Source organism: Nyctereutes procyonoides, unplaced genomic scaffold (genome assembly GCF_905146905.1).
Source record: "Nyctereutes procyonoides isolate TBG_1078 unplaced genomic scaffold, NYPRO_anot_genome, whole genome shotgun sequence".
Classification (NCBI taxonomy): domain Eukaryota; kingdom Metazoa; phylum Chordata; class Mammalia; order Carnivora; family Canidae; genus Nyctereutes; species Nyctereutes procyonoides.
In genome coordinates, this window is record NW_026575125.1 from 88,722,192 (window position 1) to 88,746,202 (window position 24,011).

General features: G+C 38.5%; 1 protein-coding gene across 1 annotated transcript in view; it reads left to right on the forward strand.

Moving 5' to 3' along the window:
• Positions 1-24,011, forward strand: part of WDR44 (WD repeat domain 44) — an 81,800-nt gene that overhangs the window by 45,420 nt on the left and 12,369 nt on the right. The window contains exons 9-13 of the mRNA XM_055338824.1: positions 2,512-2,618; positions 3,371-3,522; positions 7,965-8,103; positions 9,337-9,401; positions 20,879-20,992. Of these exons, the coding sequence (XP_055194799.1) occupies positions 2,512-2,618; positions 3,371-3,522; positions 7,965-8,103; positions 9,337-9,401; positions 20,879-20,992 (577 nt within the window). The remainder of the gene's footprint in view (positions 1-2,511; positions 2,619-3,370; positions 3,523-7,964; positions 8,104-9,336; positions 9,402-20,878; positions 20,993-24,011) is intronic.

Consider the following 24,011-nt stretch of genomic DNA (forward strand, 5'->3'; position numbering starts at 1 on the left):
GTCCCTGCCTTCCTAGAGCTCCCAGTTAAGTAGGAGAAACATAAATCTAACTACATTTGTAGTAATTGCAATAAAAGAAATGTATGGGGTACTGTGGGAGTAGAAAACAGGAAAATCTGCTCTAAAGAGTCAAGGAGGGGGGAACCTGGCTGGCTCAGTTGGTGAAGCATCTGCCTTCAACTCAGGTCATAATCCCAAGTTCTGGGATCAAGCCCTGTGTGGGGTACTCTTCTTCTTTCTCCCTCTCCCTCTGCTGCTTTCCCTGCTTGTGCTCTTGTGCTTTCTCTCCCCCCACCACTGCCCTCCCTTCTCTCTCTCAAATAAATCAATTAAAAAAAAAAAAGATTTGAGGGCTTTTTTTGAGAAGTAACTGTTTGGTCCAAGACCTAAAAGATGAGTAGAAATTAACCATGGGAGGAATGTTCCAGGCAGAAATAACATGGCATTGGCCCCAAGATGACTAAGAACTTGGTACATTTGAAGAACTGAGGTTTGCCTCATTTATTTTATTGCATTCCATTGTAAGAATATACTGGCACTTATTCATTCCTCTGTTGATGAAAACTCAGTTTTTCTCTACTTTTTATGCCTTTTTCCCCTACTTTTTATGTTTTGTAAATGTGGCAGTGAACATCTTTCTATATATGGCTTAGCAACTCTTTCAAATACTACCCTTTAACATCATGAGTTCCATGAATTGGTAAAAATTGCCTTCTGTAAATTTTGTTTTGGTTTTAAATATCATTTATGTACTATGCCTTATTTTTTATGATCTTAATATATGAAATTTGAGACAGATTACTTAAAAAGCAATAAATAAGTCCTGTTTATGGACAGTTGAAATGCATACTTGTATTACATTGTATTTGGGAATACTTCCTGGGAAAGCTCAGCCTAACTGTATTGCATGCAAATACCCAAACTGAAAGAGAAGAGACAAAAGGCCATCATAGGGTACCAAACATTTTATTCTGTAAGTAAATATCCCTTTATAGTTTCTTTCTTTCTTTTTTTAAGATTTTATTTACTTGATGGGATCCCTGGGTGGCGCAGCGGTTTGGCGCCTGCCTTTGGCCCAGGGCGCGATCCTGGAGACCCGGGATCGAATCCCACGTCGGGCTCCCGGTGCATGGAGCCTGCTTCTCCCTCTGCCTGTGTCTCTGCCTCTCTCTCTCTCTCTCTCTCTCTGTGACTATCATAAATAAATAAAATAAAAAAATAAAAATAAATAAAAAATAAAAAAAAAAGATTTTATTTACTTGAGAGAAAGAGATTTAGTGAACCTGAGCAGGGGTGTGGCAGAGGAAGAGGGAAAAGGAGACTCCTGCTGAGCAGGGAACCCAACTCAGGGCTCCATCCCAGGACTCTAGGATCATGACCTGGGCTGAAGGCAGATTCTTAAATGACTGAGTCATTCAGGCGCCCCCTCCTTATAGTTTGCTTCTTTTTTTAGGATTTTATTTTTAAGTAATCTCTATACCCAACATGGGGCTCAAACTCAGAACCTCTAGATCAAGAGTCCACATGTTCTTCTGACTGAGCCAACCAGGCACCCCTATATTTATATAGTTTTTATATTGGCAAAATGTTTTTTTAAGGATTACTTTTTTTATAAGAGTTCTTTATTTATTTTAGGAGGAGAGAGAAAGAGAGCATGAGTGCAAACGGGGTGGGGGGGAATAGGGAGAGGGGTAGACACCCTGATGAGCTCAAGAGCCCAGTGTGGGACTCAGTATCATGACCCAACATCATGACCTGAGCCAAAAGCAAGATTCAGACATTCAACCAGCTGAGCCACCCAGGTGTCCCAAGGATTGCTCTTTAAAGTAGTCTTCTCAAAGACATTCTCACTGTAGATTAATAGCTCCACCTCAGACCCTCTAAATCATGATCTGCAGGTGGGTCTCAGGTTCATGCACTTTAAACACTCCCCTCCCACCCCATCCCTGCCAATTTATTATTCACCATTGAAAAACAATGCTTGAGGGGCACCTGGGTGGCTCAGTCAAGCATCTGCCTTCGGTTCAGGTCATGATCTCGGGGTTTTGAGATGAAGCCCCTCGTCAGGCTCTGTATTGGGCAAGGAGCCTGCTTGGGATTCTCTCTCCCTCTCCCTGTGCCCATCCCCTACCCCTGCTTGAGCTCGCTCACTTGCTCTCTCCCTCAAAAACAAAGAAAGAAAACAAATACTCTAGAGTATATGATACTGTCCATTATAATACACTAATCACAGCTGATGAGATTATTTGTTAGTTGTTGAGCTTTTATAGTTAGTTAATAAATAATTTTGGTTTGGGGGGGCACCTGGATGGCTCAGTCAGTTAAGAGTCTAACTTAAGCTCAGGTCAGTCTTGGGGTCCTGGGACTGGACAGAGACTGAGCAGACTCAGCAGGGAGTCTGCTTCTCCATCTTCTTCTGCCCCTCCCCTACTCATGTCTTTGCTCTCTGTCTCAAATAGGTAATATCTTAAAAATAATTTTGGTTTTTTTTTTTTTTGCATTTTTGCTAAGGACTCAACTGAAGAAGTTCTTAGGAAAATCAGTAAAGAGAGCAAAGCACCTTGCAGAGGAATATGGTGAGCGTGCTGTGAATAAAGTTAAAAGTGTTAGAGATGAAGGTAAGTGAAATAGAACATTACAAATGAATATTTAATTGATTTGTAATCATTCAAATACCTTATAATTTATAAGAAGCATTTTGTTTTATTGAAAGTAAGAAACCTTTTAGCAAACACCTTAGCACTTCAATATATCATGGTACTGTAGGTATCAGTTAATTTTATGAGAGGAAGAAAAATAAATTTGTTCATCTTAAACATGGATTTTTACATATTCTATAACTATGACAACCTGGAAGCGATGAGTATTCATTGATCAGTTTGTAAGCTAGTTTTGTAAGGCTGTTTCATTTTTATGAATATTTTCAAAATTAGGAATATATTCTAAATTTGTTCAATCTTAACTTCCTATGCCTTTGTGGGAATTGTACTCATTTATTTTTCTAATAAGCACTAATACAGTAGTTATTTTGTGCCAGACACTGTTCTAAGCACTTGGACCTGTATTTACTCATTTAACCTTCATAAAAACCTTATGAGGTAAGTACTGTTATTCATTTTATAGATGAGAAAACCAAGGCACAAAAAGGTCCAGTGCTTTGGCTATGGTCATATAGACAAATAAATGGCAGAGCTGGATTTGGACCCAGACAGTCTGGCACCAGATCCCATGTTCTTAACCAATATGCTATTTGGTGTAATAGATACTGCTTTTCCATTTAATGAATTTTCTTGGTGAAGAGTAGATATGAACATATGATAGCTACGTCTACATTAGCTAGTGATGATTTCTATATTGCTTTTCTATTCAGTGTTTCATACTGATCAAGATGATCCTTCATCAAGTGATGATGAAGGAATGCCATATACAAGACCAGTCAAATTCAAAGCAGCACATGGTTTCAAAGGACCTTATGATTTTGATCAGATCAAAGTGGTACAAGATCTTAGTGGTGAGCATATGGTAAGCAACCTTTATTTTTTCAGGATTGACTCTGTTTTCATTGAGAGAAGTATATTGGCTTCTATAAAGCCAATCTCTTAGGTATATAATTTTGCTAACCTGACTCAAGAAGAGTAAATTAATATTAATAATGATTTAATGCCTAGGTAATGCAGTCTATTTCTGGATTATTCAAGAACTGAAAGGTTTTTTGTTTTGTTTTGTTTTTAATTTTAGTTCATTAACATACAGTACAATATTGGTTTCAGGAATAAGAGTTAAGTGATTCATCACTTACGTACAACACCCAGTGCTCATGACAGCAAGTGCCTTTTTATTACTCATTACCCATCTAGCCTATCCCCCACCCACCTCCCTCCATCAACCTTCAGTTTGTTCTCTATTCAAAGTCTTATGGTTTGGGATACCTGGGTGGCTCAGTCAGTTGAGCATCTGACTCTTGATTTCAACTCAGGTCATGATCTCGGGGGTTTTGGGATTGTGTTTGGGCTTTGCACTCAGCAGGGACTCTGCTTGAGATTGTATTTTTCTCTCCCTCAGCCCCTCCCTCCACTCATGTGTGTTCTCTCTCTCTCTCTCTCAAATGAATGGATAAATCCTTTAAAAAAATCTCTTATGCTTTGTTTCCCTCTCCTTTTTCCCCCCCACTTCCCATATGTTCATCTGTTTTGGTTTTTATTTTTATTTTTTATTTTTTATTTTTTTAAATTTATTTATTCATGAGAGACACAGAGAGAGAGAGGCAGGGACACAGGCAGAGGGAGAAGCAGGCTCCATGCAGGGAGCCGGAGCCTGACATGGGACTTGATCTGGGGTCTCCAGGATCACACCCTGGCCTGAAGGCGGCGCTAAACCGCTGAGCCACCAGGGCTGCCCTGTTTTGGTTTTTAAATTCCTTGTATGAGTGAAATCATATTGGTATTTGTCTTTCTCAAATTGGCTTAATTTTCCTTAGCATTATACATTCTAGCTCCATCCACGCCATTGCAAATGGCAAGATTTCATGCTTTTTGATCACTGGGTAGTATCCCATTGTGTGTGTGTGTGTGTGTGTGTGTGTGTGTGTGTGTGTGTGTGTGTAAAGTATATATATATACTTTAAAATCTTTAGAAGATTTTATTTATTTATTCATGAGAGACACACACACAGAGAGAGAGAGAGAGAGAGAGAGAGAGAGAGAGGCAGAGACACAGGCAGAGGGAGAAGCAGGCTCCTCGCAGGGAGCCCAACGTGGGACCCGATCCCGGGTCTCCAGGATCAGGCCCTGGGCTGAAGGTGGCGCTAAACCACTGAACCACCTGGGCTGCCCTATACCACATCTTCTTTATTCATCATTCAGCAGTCAGTGAACATTTGGGATCTCTCTGTAGTTTGGCTATTATTGATAATGCTATAAACATCAGGGTTCATGTACCCCTTTGAATCTCAATTTTTGGATCCTTTGGGTAAATACTTAGTAATGGAATTGCTGGATCATAGGGTAGTTCTATTTTTAGGTTTTTGAGAAACCATTCTCCAGAGTGGCTTCACCAGTTTACATTCCCACCAGCAGTGCAAGAGGGTTCCCTTTCTCTGCATCCTTGCCAACACCTGTTGTTTCTTGTGTTGTTAATTTTAGCCATTCTGACAATTGGGAGGTGGTATGTCATCATGGTTTTGATTTGTATTTCCCTGATAATGAGTGATATTGAGCATCTTATCATGAGTCTTACCCATCTGGATATCTTTGTAAAAATGTCTATTCATGTCTTTTGCCCATTTCTTAACTGTGTTATTTGCTTTTTTTGGGTGTTGAGTTTGATAAGTTCTTTATATATTTTGGATACTATCCCTTTATCAGGTACTTCATTTGCAAATATCAAGAAGTGAAAGTTTTTGAATTTTTGTAAATTTTAGTTATTTGAGAGAGAAAAAGCCTGATCACAGTAAGGGGTGCAGAGAGAGAGAGAGACAGGCAAAACAAGCAGACTCCCTGCTGAGCCAGGAGCCTGACATGGGGCTTAATCCCAGAACCCTGGGATCATGACTTGAGCCTAAGTCAGACTCCTAACTGACTGAGCCACCCAGGCATCCCTCAAGAAGTGAAAGTTATCGAATAAGTAAACTCTAGGCCTGTATCATTAAGAAAGCTGTATAAAGGTAACAAACTTTAAAGCAGTTAAATTTACAGGGTGGTCTGTGTCTTTAGAAGACATTTAAAATGCTTCCTGGGCATATCTTTAAGATATTTTATTTTATTTTATTTTATTTATTTATTTATTTACTTATTTATTTATTTTCAAGATTATTTATTTATTTTTTGAGAGAAAGAGCAAGCAGCGGAAGGAGCAGAATAAGAAGGAGAAGCAGACTCTGCTGAGTACTGAGCTCGATGTGGGGCTTGATCTCACTATCCAGAGTCATGACCTGAGCCAAAATAAAGTTTTATGCTTAACCAACTGAACCATCCAGGTGCCCCTCCCTGAGTGTATTTTAAATAATTAACACAAATATTGCAGTAGGTCAGTGTATTTTGTCAAATGGCAGCTAAAACCAGGGAAGACAGGTACATGTTTTCTACCAGAGTTAAAATGTACCACAGTAGTTATAAAGTGCACAAGTGATATTGTAGGTTACCCCTTGAAAATGCTAGGAACATACAGGGAAGGTGGTAATAAACTCCTAGATTGGACAGATGATGCTATGAGTTTTTGATCAGGGAATCTGTATCTATTTAGATTTTATTTTATTTTATTTATTTTTAAAAATATTTTATTTATTTAGATTTTAAATCCAAAATTTGGCTTAACTAGAAGGAAACAACTGTAAACATATTAGATGGCAGCCAGATTAGAATTTAGACTTTGGTGCTTATGATCTCCACATAAAATATTTGATTCTGGTAACTTCCTTGAGGAATTTCCTTGTACTGTTTTGATTCACTTTCATTATTTCCAGTTTTAAATAAAGTCTCATTTTAGTAGGCTCCCAATAACAAATTTCTTAATATACTGGAATTTTGTGGAAATGAACGTTATTTCAGTAAATGAGCTGTTGCCTCTAACTTGGATAATCTTTTTTTAAGTTTATTTATTTTTAGGTAATCTCTACACCCAACATAGGGCTCAAACTCATGACCTGGAGACCAAGAGTTGCATGGTCTCCCAAATAAGTAGGCACCCCATAACTTGGATAATCTTTTTGATCTGCATAGATATGTGTTATAATAAAATAGTAGTTTTAACAGTATTTGTTGTAATAGATTTGGTTTTTCCAATGTAAGGGTTCACGTTCTTTAATCACCCCACCCCCACCCCCCAACACATACATACTTCTCTGTGTTAGCAGTATCTGGGAATTCTTTTTTTAAAATATTTTATTTGAGAGAGAGCAAGCATGAGTAGGGGGGAGGGGCAGAAGGAGAGGGACAAGCAGACTCTCTGCTGAGCAGGAGCCTGACCTGGGGCTCATCCTAGGACCCCAGGATCACGATCTGAGCTGAAGGCAGGTGTTTGAGCCACCCAGGTGCCCAGTATCTGGGAATTCTAACCATATACTGTGAAACATTGTTTCTAGGGAGAAAAAAAAACAGGATGAGACCACACCATTCCAACACTTTATAAATGCCCAATGCAATGAAAGTCACTGCTAATGTGAACTTCTATTTCCCTCAGCTCTGATCAAGAGTATCAGTGGTATCCTGAGGCTCTGTCTCCTCTGATGCCACTCCCCCTTATGTTCAGCTAGGAGACTGAGATTTTATTTGTGTTTTTACAATGATTTCTGGCCACCTCGGAACTCCATTTCCTTTAATTTGTAGACAAGACTTGTGCTTTGACCTTGTTAATTTAGATTATGGTAAAATGCTGCTTTCTTATCCTGCTTTTCTCCTAAAAGTTCCTCTTTGTGCTGTTGCATCATTGAACTGTTGGCCTCAGGTCATATCAGAATGTGAGCATTATCTTAGGATGTATAATTTGGAATAATTCTTTACTTTGGCTTTAAAATAATGTTTCAACTCTTAGGGGTGCCTGGCTGGCTTAGTCGGTAGAACATGCAACTTTTGATCTCAGGCTTATAAATTCAAGCCTCATATTGGGTGTAGTGATGACTTAAGAATAAAATCTTTAAAAAAAAGGTTTAGGGGCACCTGGCTGGCTCAGTGGTTGAGCCTCTGCCTTTGGCTCAGGGCATGATCCAGAGGTCCTGGGACTGAGTCCCACATCAGGCTCCCTGTAGGGAACCTGCTTCTCCCTCTGCCTATGTCTCTGCCTCTCTCTGTGTGTCTCTCATGAATAAATAAAGTCTTTGAAAAAAAAGTTTCAACTTTGTAATAACTTTTTTTTAATTGGAGTTCGATTTGCCAACATATAGTATACCATCCAGTGCTCATTCCATCAGATGCCCCCCTCAGTGCCCATCACCCTTTGTAATAACTTTGAACCTTTCTTTGTTTTCATAGGGAGCTGTGTGGACCATGAAATTTTCTCACTGTGGCCGATTACTTGCCTCAGCTGGACAAGATAACGTAGTGAGAATATGGGCTCTAAAAAATGCTTTTGACTATTTCAACAATATGAGAATGAAATACAATACCGAAGGTATTTTTCATTCACCTGTGGGCTTTAAAACTCTAGAGACATCTCTGTTATTTTTACATTTTAGGTATAATAATGTCTTTCTCTGGCAACCATTTGCAATAACCACTACTTTTCATAATGGTCACAAACCTAAAAGTAGCACAGAAGTCAACACCAAAAAAAGCATATAAATCCCATGGAAAATACTACCATAAAGCTTTTGACTTTATCCCTTTTGAAGTGTAGTGCAGAGTTTATTTCATCAGCTGTTGAGAACAAAGTTACTTGGTTTCCCCTGACAACCTTTAGTTCTCCCCTGGCTTAAAATGAAATGACCTAATTAATCTAGAAAAAGAATGAAAATAATAATATCCATCTAATAAGTAAAGAAAGCTAAAGGAGACCCATCTATGAAAAGGAAATGTGATTTGCCAGTACATTAGAGGTATATGAAAAAGAGGTTAAACGGCAGAGGGAAACCTCAGAATGTGATACATGTACACGTGATTACAGCTATGTAAACTAGTTCTGTGTTGATAACTTACCAGGAGAGTTAGAATTGATGGAAATGAGAGTTTTATGTTTATGGGTTCCTTTTCTTATAATTGTTTAACTTCAATAAATTTTGTTCACAAACCCCTTCCTTTCACTCCCATCCTCACTCCGGTCAACCAGGGCTGAAACCAAGAAGTTAAGGGATGGGAGAAAGAATAAGTGGCCATGGGCTGGAGTATAGAGTATATTTGAAGCACCAATTTGAGGAATATAGAAATCTAGGAAGATCCACTAAACTGGCAAATGAGGCCTCATATACTTTAGTGGTCCTGTGGGTATAGCTTGCATTGTGTTGTACATAATTTAAGATGATAATGGGTTCGCAAAAAGTTAAACTATGTTTACATTTCTTTTATTGCCCTGCCTGGAGCAGAAAGACGTTTTTAGTGGCCATTGAAACTTACACCACCCCAGGCCCTTTGTGCCTTTATTGTTCATCTTGTTTGTATTCACTATGAATAATGAGGATTTTAAAATATTTTATTACATTGGTGATACAGTTATAAAGATGTTATGATAAAAATGATAACCAATATTTTGATGGCCAAAGAATTAATGCTTCACTTATTTAGAAAATGTGTTTTTTCAGAATGTTACATTATATGACTATTAATTAGGTGTTGCTGTATCATTATTTCTGATTGATGTTTTGTGTAAGTGTGTTTACATACGTTTTTATAATTATTATATTGTTTTTAGGACGTGTGTCCCCATCCCCTTCTCAGGAAAGTCTGAATTCATCAAAGTCTGATACAGATACAGGGGTATGTTCAGTATTTTCTGATTACTATTGTTAAGTGCTATAATTTGATTTGTTTACCATGAAGTACCTTATTGTCTAGCAGCAATTATAGTTACATGAAAGCAGTAAATTAAGATACATTAGAAACAAGAGTTTCTTCTTTTAGAATTGGTAAATGAAAAATTGTGGTATTTAAAAGCTGTCATACAGTGGATGATACTATTCCAGCTACTAAACTAGTAATGCAAATTTGAATTAAACAAAATCCCCTCCCCTCAAATCCATGTTACAATTTAAAAAAACATTGGATACTGAATAAGGGGTGATTAAGAAAAGAAAAAAGATATTGAAATATTTTAATTTTTCTTATTGGTTTAATAAATATTTTATGACAGTTTCAGGTAGTTTAAAATATCTTAATGATTTTCATTTGATCTGATAGCTGGAAGGTTAAAAATAACCAATGTTAAACCTAAAAAGCAAAATGGAGAATATTTTTCTAAGCTGTTCCCTGTGCTCCTTGTGTATTGATCTAGACAAGGGTGATGTAAACAAAGAACCTAAAATGTTCACCTGCTCAACAGTATTTACCTGAAATTTCATTGTCTCTATAGTATTTGACATATTCCTCTCAGCTTTCTATGGTTCTGTTATTCCTTGTTCTCTTCCTACACCCTTGCTGTCTCTTTCTTCCACTTAAATGGTGTTGTTTTTCAGGGTTGTATCCTTGCCCATCCTTATTTGACATATTCATTTGTTGCCTCAAGTGAATTGGCTCTACCTTCATAATTCTTGTTTCCATTGAATAGTTTTATGGGTTTTAAACAATAAGATATTATTGGGCATGCTACCCTTTTCATGTAGCAGTATTTATAGAATCTCTCTGTCAGTGTATTCACCAAGCACATCAATTAATAGGTCTAAAATTGAATTCCCTCAGCAAATATTTTTTGAGTGCTTGTTACGTGTGCCAGATACTGCTAGATTCCGCAGTCAAATGAGACATAGTCTTTGCCCTCAGAGACTATGCTGACTCATGAAATAGATACATTCACAATTCTAGTATTAGATGGTAATATTCTATAGAAGGTACTACCCAAGTATAGGAGTTATCTTTACAAATCAGAGCATGAGGGAAAATCTTCCTGGAGGCTTTGTTTGTGAGCCAGGAGTTAAGTGTGTGAGAGAAGGAAGAAAGGAAAGCATCACAGTGAACAGCCAGTGGAAAAGCCTGGAGGCTGAAACAGGATGGCATGTTAATGGTGCTACCCGAAGTCCCGTGTTGCTAGAGTAGAGCAGGCATGTGTTAAGAGTTGGAGGAGAGGAAGGCAGGATTAGGATTTTAAATGGCCCTTTGTGTTAAACCAAGATATTTGGACTTTGTCCTGCAAGCTATGGGTCGTCCTGGAAGCTACGGGTCGGGGGGAGGAGGGGAGAGGTCCTGAGAGGTTTCAGTCAGGAGCTTAGTTAAAACGTTCAGATTTTTGTTTCAGGAAGAGCATTCTGGTAAACCCTGTAAAGCATCAATTAGATGGGGTCCAGGCTACAGAGAGAGAGACCATTTAAAAGGTTATTAACCCAGGAGAGAAACAAATACTTTATGAAACAGTGGGTCTAGAAACTATAACGGTGAGCTAATTTGAGAGATGTAGAAGATGTAGGATCTCTGGCACTTGGTGATGGACTAGCTGGGGTTGTTGGTGAGTAGCCTAGGATTATCCCCAGCTGGCTGGCTTCAGTAACTGGCTTAGATATTAATGGTCACTCATGTAAATATTTATATTACCTACCCACAGCCCTGCTTCTCTCTTTTGAGCCTTCTTTAATGGCATCATTATCCATAAGTTACATTTCTAACTCCATCAGAAAATACTCCATTACCTTTTTTTCCTTACTTTTTTAACTCCATCAGAAAATACTTACTTTTTTCCTTACCCACATATCAAATTAGTTATACATTTCTATCTACTCTGCCTACAAATCCCCATGGAATCTGTCCCCTCATTCTCCATTGTCACTCACATATCTCAGCCCTCAATGTTGATTGAGATGTTTGCTATAGCCTCCTAATTGCTTTTTCTGTCTCTGGTCTCTACCCAATTCATTTTCTATACTACCATTAGCTTTTTTCCCAAAATCCAGATCTGATGCCATTTTGTGGTTTAAAATTTTTTGATGGCTTCTTGTCACCTACAGAATAAGGCCCTTCCTGATATTGCCTCATTTTACCTTTATATGTGTGTGTGTGTTTGTGTGTGTATGTATATTTTATGATAGTAAATGCAAATTTTTAAAAAGACTTTCTCTATTAGAGAGTGCAAACATGAGCTGGAGGAGGGGCAGAAGAAGAAGCAGACTCCCCGCTGAGCAGGGAGCCTGATGTGGGGCTCTTTCCCAGGACCCCAGGATCATGGTCTGAAATGAAGGTAGAGGCCCAACCAGCTGAGCCACCCAGGCACCCTGTCATCTTACCTTTTTTTTTTTTTAAGATTTATTTAGTCATGAGAGACACAGAGAAAGAGAGAGAGGCAGAGACACAGGCAGAGGGAGAAGCAGGCTCCATACAGGAAGCCCGACGCGGGACTCGATTCCGGGACTCCAGGATCACGCCCTGGGCCGAAGGCAGGCACCCAGGGATCCCCCTCATCTTACCTTTTTAACTCAGTTCTAATTCCCTGGTGCCTGTGCACCCTGCTCACCACACTAGACTTAGGTCTGTCTGTACCCTAACCATTATTTCACTTTCATTGCCTTTGTCTGCTGTTTGCTTTGCTCACAGTGCCCTCCCTGTCCCCTTTTCTCACAGGGCAGAACTCTATTCATCCTTCAAGATTCAGTTCAAAAAGGAAAAAAAAAGATTCAATTCAAATATCTTATCTTCTCTCATTATTTTCCCTGAGTCAGGCAGGCAAAATTGTTCCTCATTTGTGTTCCAACAAAACGTTACAGATACTTTGACACTGATATCACTACTGTGTGTTCTTTGGCAATTTTTCTCACTGACTAGACTCTGGGCTGATTTAAGGCAAAAATCTGTACTATGGATTTTAGTGCCCTTGGAACCTAACCGCATGCCTGACTGTGGTGGGCCTGAATCGGTTTTGAATTCCTGTTTCTGTGCCTTTGTTCCTGTCCTCCTTATCTGGATGCCTGTAACCTCCCTTCTTTCTATTCAAAGTTTGCCCTTTCTTTAAGGCTCACTTCCTCTATAAGGCCTTCACTGACTAATGTAGTGGTAAAAAATTTAACCACTTTGCTTTAGAGAGAAGGTTTTGCTTTTATTAGTTTAATTCACCATAAATCTTACAGGCATTGACTACTATTAAAAACAGGAACTATTTATACCATCTTGTATTATACTTATTTCAACAGTCCTACTAACCGATTTTTTAATGTATTTCTAAAGATTTCATTTATTATTTATTTTAGAGAGATCGTGTGAGTTGCAACGGGGGGTGAGGAGCAGAGGGAGAGAGAGAATATACCAAGCAGAGTCTGTGCTGAGCTTGGAGCCCTATGCAGGTCTCAATCCCATCACCCTGAGATCATGACCTGATTGAGATGAAATCAAGCATTGGAATCTCAACTGACTAAGCCACCCAAAAGCCCCCCTACTGACAGATTTTTTTAAGATTTATTTATTTATACTTACATACATACATACATACATACACACACACACACCTGGGTGGCTCAGTGGTTGAGCATCTGCCTTTGACTCAAGGCATGGTCCCAGGTCCCAGGATCAAGTCCCATATCAGGCTCCCTACAGGGAGCCTGCTTCTCCCTTTGCCTATGTCTCTGCCTCTCACTGTCTCTCATGAATAAATGAATTAATTAAAAAAAAGATTGATTTGACAGAGCATGAGAGAGCACAGCAGGGGGAGTAGCAGGAAGAGGGAGAGGGAGAAACAGTCTCCCTGCTGAGCAGGGACCCCAATGCGGGTCTCAGTCCCAGGACCCTGGGACCATGACCTGAGCTGAAGACAGATACTTAACTGGCTGAGCCACCCAGGCACCCCCATATTCTTAACTACATCTGTCCACCCTTACCTCATTTCCCCCTCCCCCCAAAAAACCTAAGTAATTCCTAAGCTTGTTTGAATACAGGCCTTTTTTAAAAAGATTTATTTATTTGATAGATTGTACACAAGTCTGTGGTGTGGGAGGGGCAGAGGGAGAAGAAGAAAGAAATTCAAGCAGACTCCATGCCAAGCACAGAGCCTGACTGGGGGCTCAGTCTCACGACCCTGAGACCACAACCTGAGCCAAAACCCAGAGTCAGTCACTCAACCAACTGTGCCACCCAGGTGCCCAAAATACAGGCTTTTAAAATGAGGAGCATAGTAATTCTTTGATACAAAAAGTAGTGACCCCCTGGAGTGTTGAGGTTTTTTTTTTTCCCATAGTAGTTGAATATCGTTTATATCTGTTGTTTTCAGGAAAAGATTGGTGTTTCTTTCACTTCTGTCATTTTGTTAGGGGGTGGTTAGAAGAGGCCTCGATTTCATATGCCTTTGGAGTATGATATCTGATATTATCTTTTATCATAGCACTAGCTACAGTGAGGGGCAGTATATACAGTGTATTCACTGATTTATTTTCCTGATGTGTGTGTTTTTTTTCTTTTCTCATGATAGTGATATACTTATCTCTTCTGGACTACATCCTCACTCTTGTTAGCATTCATGTAAAATAGAGTACCTAGAATTACCTATACTATGGCTGGGCATAGAGAATGACACACCCAAGATCCCTAACCTCTTCATTGATCATGCCAAGCCTAGAATTCTGCCTATTATGCTCTCTCCATTCCTATTGATTTCCAAAAGTAGCTCAGTAAATGTATGGAAGAAAGGAAGAGGATGTGCTGAGTTTGCTCCAGTATGGTAGAGATTTGTAAAATTTCTGCTTGAAACTAGAAGTTGTAACTATGCTGTTTATATAGGAATTGGTGCTTTTCTTGGGTTAAATCTATGTTTGGTGTGCTTGATTAGTGGAACATTATTATGGGTGTTACAGCATTTAACTGCTGCTTTGAATTTTTGAGAGAAGATTGTAAGGAGGGAAAAAATTTGCTACTCTCTTAGGTTCTACAGCCAGGATTGCAGCTGGGATCCACGAATAACCTGACAAAAGACAGATTCAGGGATCCCTGGGTGGCGCAGCGGTTTAGTGCCTGCCTTTGGCCCAGGGCGCGATCCTGGAGACCCGGGATCAAATCCCATGTCGGGCTTCCGGTGCATGGAGCCTGTTTCTCCCTCTGCCTGTATCTCTGCCTCTCTCTCTCTCTCTCTCTCTCTGTGTGACTATCATAAATAAATAAAAATTTAAAAAAATTGGGATCCCTGGGTGGCGCACCGGTTTGGCGCCTGCCTTTGGCCCAGGGCGCGATCCTGGAGACCCCGGATCGAATCCCACATCGGGCTCCCGGTGCATGGAGCCTGCTTCTCCCTCTGCCTGTGTCTCTGCCTCTCTCTCTCTCTCTCTCTGTGTGTGACTATCATAAATAAATAAAAAAATTAAAAAAAAATAAAAAAAAAAGATTCACAGGAGAAACAGTTCACTATATATGTATATGGAGGCCTTCATAGAAAAATACTGAATACCTAAAGAAGCAGTTAGACCCAGGGGCTTATATATGATTTTAACAAAGGTGGTAAGTTTGTGGAGAGGTGACCAGGCCAGAAGGGAAGGGGTTGGGCCTAAAGCCCAAATTAAGGGAGTAAATTGTAACCAGGTAAAAATATTGGGGGAAACTAATGGAGGATAAGGATTATTTAGTAACTATCTCCAGAGGTAAGATGTACTTTCCCCTTCTTGGCAAGGAAGAGATGAAGGGGAGACACCCTCACAAAGAATTTCTTGCTCTGCTTTCGAGTAGAAGCAGGGAGGGCAGAGACTTTTTCTTGTGTCTGTTCCTTCTCAGTTGCCTCCAGTTCAAAATAATCTTTATGCGAAGGGAATATTTTGGGGTGACATAGTCTAATCTCCTTCAAGATTATTAAAATCTAAAATTTAGATGAAAGGAGTTAGCTATATGGAGGTGAGAGGTAATTTTTGTGAAAGTGTACATGTGCAGCATTTTATTTAAAAACATGCATTGAAGGGCACCTGGGTGGCTTAGGTTAAACGTGTGGGCTCTTGGTTTCGACTCAGGTCATGATCTCAGGGTCATGAGCTCAAGGCCCATATCAGGCCCTGTTCTCAGTGGGGTGTCTGCTTGAGATTCTCTCTCCCTGCCACTCTGCCCTTCCCCCAACCCTGCACACATACACACACGTGTTTTCTCTCTCTCTCAAATAAATCTTTAAAAAATAAAGTGCATTCAGGAGCTCTTGGGTGGCTCAGTGGGTTAAATGTCTGACTCTTGGTTTTGGCTCAGGTAATGATCTCATAGGTGGTGAGATCAGGCTCCATGCTCAGGGGAGTCTACTTGAAGACTTTCCCCCTGACCCTCACCTCATGCATGCCCTCTAAAATAAATAAATTTTAAAAAATATGTCTCTAAAATAAGTAAATCTTTCAAAAATATGCATTGATTTAGATTTGGTTTGGTCAACAACATTACTACATTTCTACTACGTTAGGCACTGAAGATATAAAGATGCAATGGGCAGTTTATGTGAAGGAGCTCTGCATGGGGAAAAACAGGCATCAGTGATGATAATATATATCCAAAGCAGAATTAAATATCATTTTCCCGGGGATCCCTGGGTGGCTCAGTGGTTTGGCGCCTGCCTTTGGCCCAGGGCATGATCCTGGAGCCCCAGGATCGAGTCCCAAGTTGGGCTCCCTGCGTGGGACCTGCTTCTCCCTCTGCCCGTGTCTCTGCCTTTCTCTCTGTAAGTTCCTCATGAATAAATAAATAAAATCTTTAAAAAAATATATATAATTTTCCTTGGATAACCCCTCCTTTGATAATGTATTTGATGTCAGTTAGTTAAAACCCATACCATCTTCTGAGTTAGAAACTGTGATCACTTTTTACTTTTCTCTCCTTCAACGTTTGCTCATTCACCAGATCCTGCCAACTGGATCTCAGAAATGTCTTTGGAATCTGGCCTTTCATTTCCACTGTTTGTAATCTGGGCCTTTACCTCTTACTTTGAATCATAATAGCTATTCTTCCAGATTCCAGTCTTTCATCCTCATTGCTGACAGAATTACTTTCCTATAAAACATACCTGATTTAGTTCCTTTCCTGTTAAAGCACTGCTTTGGGTTCTCTTTTTTTCCCTATAGATTTAAGTCCAGATTCGATAGTGTGGCTCAGTCTTGCAGAGATCAGCCTGACCTTAGCTCTCATTGTTATTTTTCACCCTTCCCCCTCACAAACCTTGTGTTCTGAGCCATTTCTCAGATATTCATTCTTACCCCAACAAAAATGTCAGATTCTTTGTTGATTGCATGTATTTACATATGCTGTTCCCATTTGCCTTACCAATTGGTTTAAGACTCAAGAGTCCTCACTGAAGCATTTCTTGCTGCATCCAGTGTATATTATTCATATGTTCCCTCACTGCCCCCAAGGTATTTTGCTCATATTTCTGTTAAAGGCACTTAGTGTACTACATCAATTTATGTAATGACAGCTAACATTTTATGAGCCCTTACTCTGTGCCAGGGTATTTGAACACAGAATAATATAATCTAACATATTTTAAAAGATTCATTCTAGCTTTTAAATACTGAGATTAGAATATAAGAATGATAAGAAATGTCTTATATATTTTATCTCAAGTAATTAACACAATAACTGGTAAATAGTGCTAATAAATATCAAAAGGCTTACAAGTTTTCATAGCAGTCCAACTTTAAAATGACGTTTTTAGATAACCAGATATTTGAATATAGGTTAGATATTAGATGATACAAATGGTATTTTTTAGGTGTAATAATGGCATGGTAGTTATATTTAAAAGAGGGCTTATTAGTTAGAAATACATAAAGAATATTTACTGGTAAAATCATTGGTGTTTAGATCTTGCTTTAAGTGCTCCAGCAAAAATAAGCAAATATGTAAACGTGCAAGGATTGATAAAACAAGATGAGTAAAATATTCATAATCATTAAAGCAGGTGATGGATGTATGGAGTTCATTCTACTATTTATTACATTATTCTACTTCATGTATATTTGAAATGGCCATAATAAAGTTTTATATATATTTATTTAGAGATATAAATATCTCTCCAGATGTAGATATCTGCTTACAGAGAATACATATAGATAGAATACATAACATTTTACTGGTTGAGTCTACCTTTAATAATTCTACCTTTAAAAATCTGTCATGAGGGCAGCCCAGGTGACTCAGCGGTTTAGTGCTGCCTTCAGCCCAGGGTGTGATCCTGGAGACCCGGGATCGAGTCTCATGTTGGGCTCCCTGCATGGAGCCTGCTTCTCCCTCTGCCTGTGTCTCTGCCTCTCTCTCTCTCTCTCTCTCTCTCTCTCTCTCTCTCTGTCTCTCATGAATAAATAAAATCTTTTTTATAAAAATCTGTTATGAAGAAATAATCGGGGGTACCTGAGTGGCTTAGTCAATTAAGTGTCTGCCTTTGGCTGGGGTCGTGATCCCAGGGTCCTGGGATCCAACCCTGCATAGGGCTTCCTGCTCAGCGAGGCCTCTGCTTCTCCTTCTGCCCCTCCCCCTACTCATGCTCACTCTTTTTCTCTCAAATAAATAAATCTTTTTTTAAAAAAAATAATAATCAGGCTCAAGGATGTAGGTAAAAGGATTTTCATCTTAGTATTCTAACAATAGTTAAAATTTAAACAATTTAAATTTTTAACAGTTGGAAAATAAAAACTATGGTATAATTCTTGAAGTAGAATACTATGGAGTCCTTAGATTATTTTCAAAGACTAATGACATTAAAAATATTCAAAATAAAATGTGAGGTTAAAAAAAATTTCAAAGAAGGGTGCCTGGGTGTCTCAGTCAGTTAAGCGTCTGCCATCGGCTCAGGTCATAATCTCAGGGTCCTGGGATGGAGCCTCGCATTGGGCTCCCTGAGTCTGCTTCTCTTTTTCCCTCTGCCACTCCCTATGCTTGTGCTCTCTCACTCACTCTCTCTGTCAAATAAATAAAATCTTATAAAAAAGGTTTTTTTCAAAGAAATACACTAAAGTTGGGGCACTTAGCTGGCTCAGTCAGTAGAACATGTGACTCTTGATCTCAGGGTTGTGAGTTCAAGCCCCATGTTGGGTGTAGAGATCACTTGAAAATAAGATCTTTGGGGGGGGAAAGAAATTACTAAATTATTAGTAGAAGTCATCTCTAGATGATGAGATTTTAGGCCATTTTTATTTGATTCTTTATACTTGTCTGTACTTTTAAAATTTTCTTTAGTAAACATACCTGCTTTTATTAAAAACAAATAACAGAAGATAGTAGAAAAGTCTTGGGTTTAAACCTTTTAACTGTAATACTCTTAATAATAAAATAGGGATAAAGATGCATGTTCCAGGATGTTCATTGAATTGCTATTCTAACAAAAAATTGTCAATGTCTAAATGACGAGTTAAAGAATGATTAAATTATGGCACATCCATATGCAGCTAGTAAATGTTTTCAGAGAGTGAATTACTGAAAATTTTCATGGTATAATGGAAAGGAAGATACTGAATCATGTGTGCAATGATTTCAGTTAATGTTTTTTAAGAAACGAAAGATGAAGGCAATCAAAATGTTAGCAAATTATGTTTTAATTTTAGTTTTTCTGCTTCCAATGCTTTCTAAATTGTCTACACTGGTCATGTATTTATAATCAAAAAGATGTATTAAAGTATTTTGAAAGAAAATGTAGAGTACAAGGAGAAGAACATGGATGTTTGAAGAGAAAAATAAGATCTGGAATCAGTGCTAGAGGAATGATGCTGAGGAATTAATGAAATGTAAATGGTTATTTAGCAAAAGGTTGAATTTTATGCAGTAGGGCAATCCTGTTTAGTTTTATGTGTTCTTCTGTGCTCTCTAGGCTGACAGCACAACTAGAGGATGAAGCTGTAGTCCTCTAGGATTAGGAGTGCTTGGCAAAAGGTCACAGCATCTCTTGTAGCTGTTCTACCTTTGCAGTAGATATAAAGATGTTTTTATACACTGTAAAGTTCTAGGCAAATAGTAGTAGTAGTTTTTATTTGTCCTATGGCCACTGGCCTAGTTTAAGCCTTCCTCATTCTTTACACTTACTGACTGCTCTTCCTGCCTCCAATTCTTTTCTCCCTACCATCTTTTACCTTACTGCCCAGCTTTCTCTTTCCAAAGCACTGGTCACATCGTGTTATCTTTTTCTTTTCAGAAACCTGTCCTGGCTCTCCACTGCCTTAGAATATCTGAACTTTTAAGCCACAAATGTGAGGCTCTTTATGATCTGGTCTCAAAGTACCTTTTTACCCTAATCCCCTGCTATATCTCCAGACACTTTTCCCCCATCCTCATCATCCTACCTAAATATGCAAGGCCTATTAGCTAACAACTCTGTATTTTTGCCTATGCTACATCCTCTAAAACATTTGAGGGACAATTTTTGGACGTATGGTTGTATTTCTGCTTTGGTTCTGCTGTTTACAGGTGGCTGTGTGAGCTTTAATATGTTATTTTGATCTCTTTGAGCCTCGGGTTTTTTTCTTAATATCTCCATCTTCATAATGTTAATACCTACCTGACAGAGTTGTTAGGATTCATTCAGATAATGAATACAAAAGCATGTTGTAAACTAAATGCATGGCACACATGTATGGCATTATTTTCTACCTACCTCTGTCAGGATGCTTTTGACTTCAAATAACAGAAATCCAACTGAAAATGGCTTAAACAATGAGGAAGCAAGTCTGGAGGTAAGGCGGTTCCAGGGTTGGTTAATTCAGCAGCTCCGTAGTGTCATCAGGGACACAGGGTCCTGCCATCCTCCTGCTTTGCTCTTCTTTGTCTGTTGTTCTTTGGTTTGTTTCCCTCACGGTAGTTAGATGGCAACTACAGTCTTAGGTGTCATACAGACAGCAATGTTCAGAGGAAGGAAAGAAGAACATCCCTTTAGTATGCCCGTTTTAAGAGTGAGTAAATCTTTCTGGAAGCCTTTCCTCTGTCTCCCCCACCACTTTCCTTCATGTCTAATTGACAAAAACTGTAGCACATGCCCATGCCTAAATCAATCATCACTGGGAAAGGGAATGAGCTCAAGACCGATCATGATTCATCCCCTGGTGCTGGCTCCCACCTCTCCGGAAGGAACAGATGCTCAGAAAAGGACAAAGTAGGGGCTCTGTTAAGGAGGGAGAGATTGTGATAGCACAGCCTTCAGGGATGATCCTGCTTTATTAGAACAAGGAGATGGATGAGTGATAAGTAGTAGATTCATCGTAAAGGGGAGTTTGTTACTGGTAGATCAAGATTTCAGTCAGGCAGCATACAAAATGATGAGATAATGGATGGGGTGGGAAGAGTATGAAGCTTTTGTTTTTCTAGTTTTAACCTTTGTCTTTATATCTAAATAGGTATGCAGTGGAGCTGATGAAGATCCTGATGATAAAAATGCACCTTTTCGGCAGCGGCCATTTTGCAAATATAAAGGACACACCGCTGATCTTCTTGATCTTTCATGGTCTAAAGTAAGAAATTCTTACTTGAAGAGTGTATTAATTCTATGTAATTATGACTTTAGGATAAAAACAAGTGTTTTCTTTTTATGATTGTCACACTGTCAAGTTTTTGAATGGTTATATATATTTCATGGGAGTTATCTACAAAGTAATCGGTTAAAAAGAGGAGAAACATCAAGTTAGGCTAATAAAATGTATATATTACTTAACAGCTTCTGTCCCAAACTGTCTATATATTTGTACTTTTTTCTTCTTTATAAAGTAATTTTGCAATGTAACTATCCTCGCAAAGTGGATATGACTGCAGCTACAATGGTGAAGTCTGATCTAAGCAAGACTGCTTTGGCTAATCTATATTTATTGAATCATTAAGTTTAACAATATGTAACTCTTTAATAAGTTATCACTTTGGTTTTTTCCCTTAGAGCAAAATTATTTCAGAAGTAGAGGGCCTGTTCCACCACTGAACAAGTATCTTAGCAGTTTTGCAAAAACTTAAAGGGATACTTTACATTTTATTTAAGGTGTCTGAAGCATGAAGCATTGTTTGGAATTCTTGCATAATACCCTATATTTCCTTTGTGATTAACACTTGTCAGTAATCAGGATCTAAAATATATTTAGAATTGGAGGGGGAAGTAATATTTAAAAGCCTTAAACTAGGGCTCCTGGGTGACTCAGTTGGTTAAGTCTTCCTTCAATTCAGGTCATGATCCCCGGGTCCTGGGATCGAGCCCCACATTGGACTCCTTGCTCAGCAGAGCATCTGCTTCTCCCTCTCTCTCTCTCTCTCTGCCTCCTGCTCCCCCTGCATGTGCTCGCTCTCTCTCTCTCTCAAATAAATAAATGAATAAAAAAGCTTTAAAAATGTAAAAGCCTTAAACTGAGAAAAGTCAACGGAGTTAACAAAATACCAGCAGAGGGATATCAGTGTTGCACATATATTTTCACTGTGTCAAGTGAACCTCATGTACCACAAAGTTACTACTGGTATATATAGGCAAGTCAGGCTTTCCCTGAGCTCCAACTTTGAATCACTCCATTTATGAATTGCTGCTCCCGTCATACTTGTTTAGGTATTCTGGATGCTTTAAAAAAACTCATCTGTCATAATGTCTTTTTCTAACTTGGAAAAAACTTAGACCTTACCTGGTAGTCTGGTCTTAAACTGAGCCCTAATTGTATCTTTATACTCCTCCCGCACCCTGTGTGAAATCTGAGTTGTCAGAAGATACAAATCTGAAGTTTCCAGAATCTAATAATCATACTCATTGGGGATAAGTACAAAGTACACACATATTTGGGAACCTTCACTCGTTTTACTTTCTGAAAACAACCCAATATTTTTTATGGGATGTAACCCTGACTGGAAGAAATGAGCTCTCCATTGACCACTTATCAGTCAGGGTTCTCCAGAGTATACAACCAAGAGAACATACATACATAAGGAGATTTATTTTAAGGAATTGGAGCACTCAACTGTGGGTGCAGGCAAGTTGAAATCTGTAGGGCAGACTGGCAGGCTAGAAATTCAACAGGAGTCACACTGGAGTCTTAGGGCAGAATTTCTTCTCCAGGAAACTTGGTTTTGTTCATAAGGCCTTTATCTGTCTCTGTGCTCCTTTCTTTTGCTTTCTTTTTTTACCTGTTTACTTATGTACATGTCTAGATATTATTTGCAACAAGATTCTAAGGCCCAAAGTAGGGACCAGATTTTATTTTACTTTTGTTTCTCTTCAGTATCTAGCATAATCAGTATTTATAGTGATTTTTCTATCTATTGAAGACTTACTTTGTGCCAGGTAATGAGAATTACCTTGTTAATTCTTTTTTTAAAATTTTATTTATTTATTTATTTATTTATTTATTTATTTATTTATTTATTTAAGAGAAGGAGAGAAAGAGAATACATGAGCAGGGGAAAGGGCAAAGGGAGAGAGGGGGAGGGAAACAACTCCCTGCTGAGTGCAGAGCCCAACGATACCACTGGGCTTGATCTCCAGATCTGGACCCTGAGATCATGACCTGAGCTAAAACTAAGAGTCCTACAATTAAGGGACTGAGCACCCCAGGCGCCCTACCTTGTTAATTCTTAAAGTGACTTGAGAGGTAGACAATATTTCATATGTAGATAAGGAGACTAGGTCTCTGACCTATCCAAGATCACAAAACTAGTTATGGGTGGAACTTAGGTTTAAATCTAATTTCTTTGACTCTGAAGATACTGCTTGGTTCAAGAAAATTATTTAATTTCATTTATTCAATAAGTATTTATTGAACAGAATCTTCTTAGCATAACGGAACAAATCTTAATAAGTCTTCAGTATCTTCACTTTTAGGGATGTTTTCATATTTCTTTCATATGCTTAAAGCAATAGAGTATTGCAAGAATTGAATAAAATGAGTTTAATGGGGAGCAGACCATAGATTTGGGGGTTTTTATTTTTATTTTTTATCTGAATATTGTTGATATACATAGATTTGGGTTTTATACAGTTTTATTAATGAACTGAAAATAGAAAACTGTACATATTCTTCAGAACATTTCTGGAATTGAGTGGAACTTGAAAATAAAAATAATTGTTATTAGATGTTTCAAAAGTTATAAGTCTTTCAAAGTTCTTTTTTTTCTATGTAGAAACCATCTTTATTTTTTTAATTTAAAATCAATTAATGAATAGTGTTATATTAGTTTCAGAGATAGAGTTTAGTGATTTATCAGTTGCATATAACACCCAGTGCTCATCACATTAAGTGCCCTCCTTAATGCCCATCTCCCAGTTACCCCATTTCCCCTCTAGCAAACCTTCACTTTGTTTCCTAAAGAGTCTCTTATGGTTTGTCTCCCTCTCTAATTTCACCTCATTTTATTTTTCCTTCTCTTCCTCTATGTTCATCTGTTTTGTTTTTTAAGTTCCACATATGAGTGAGATCATATCATAGTTGTCTTTCTCTGATTTATTGTCACTTAGCATAATACCCTCTAGTTCCATCCATGTCATTACAAATGGTAAGATGTCATTCTTTT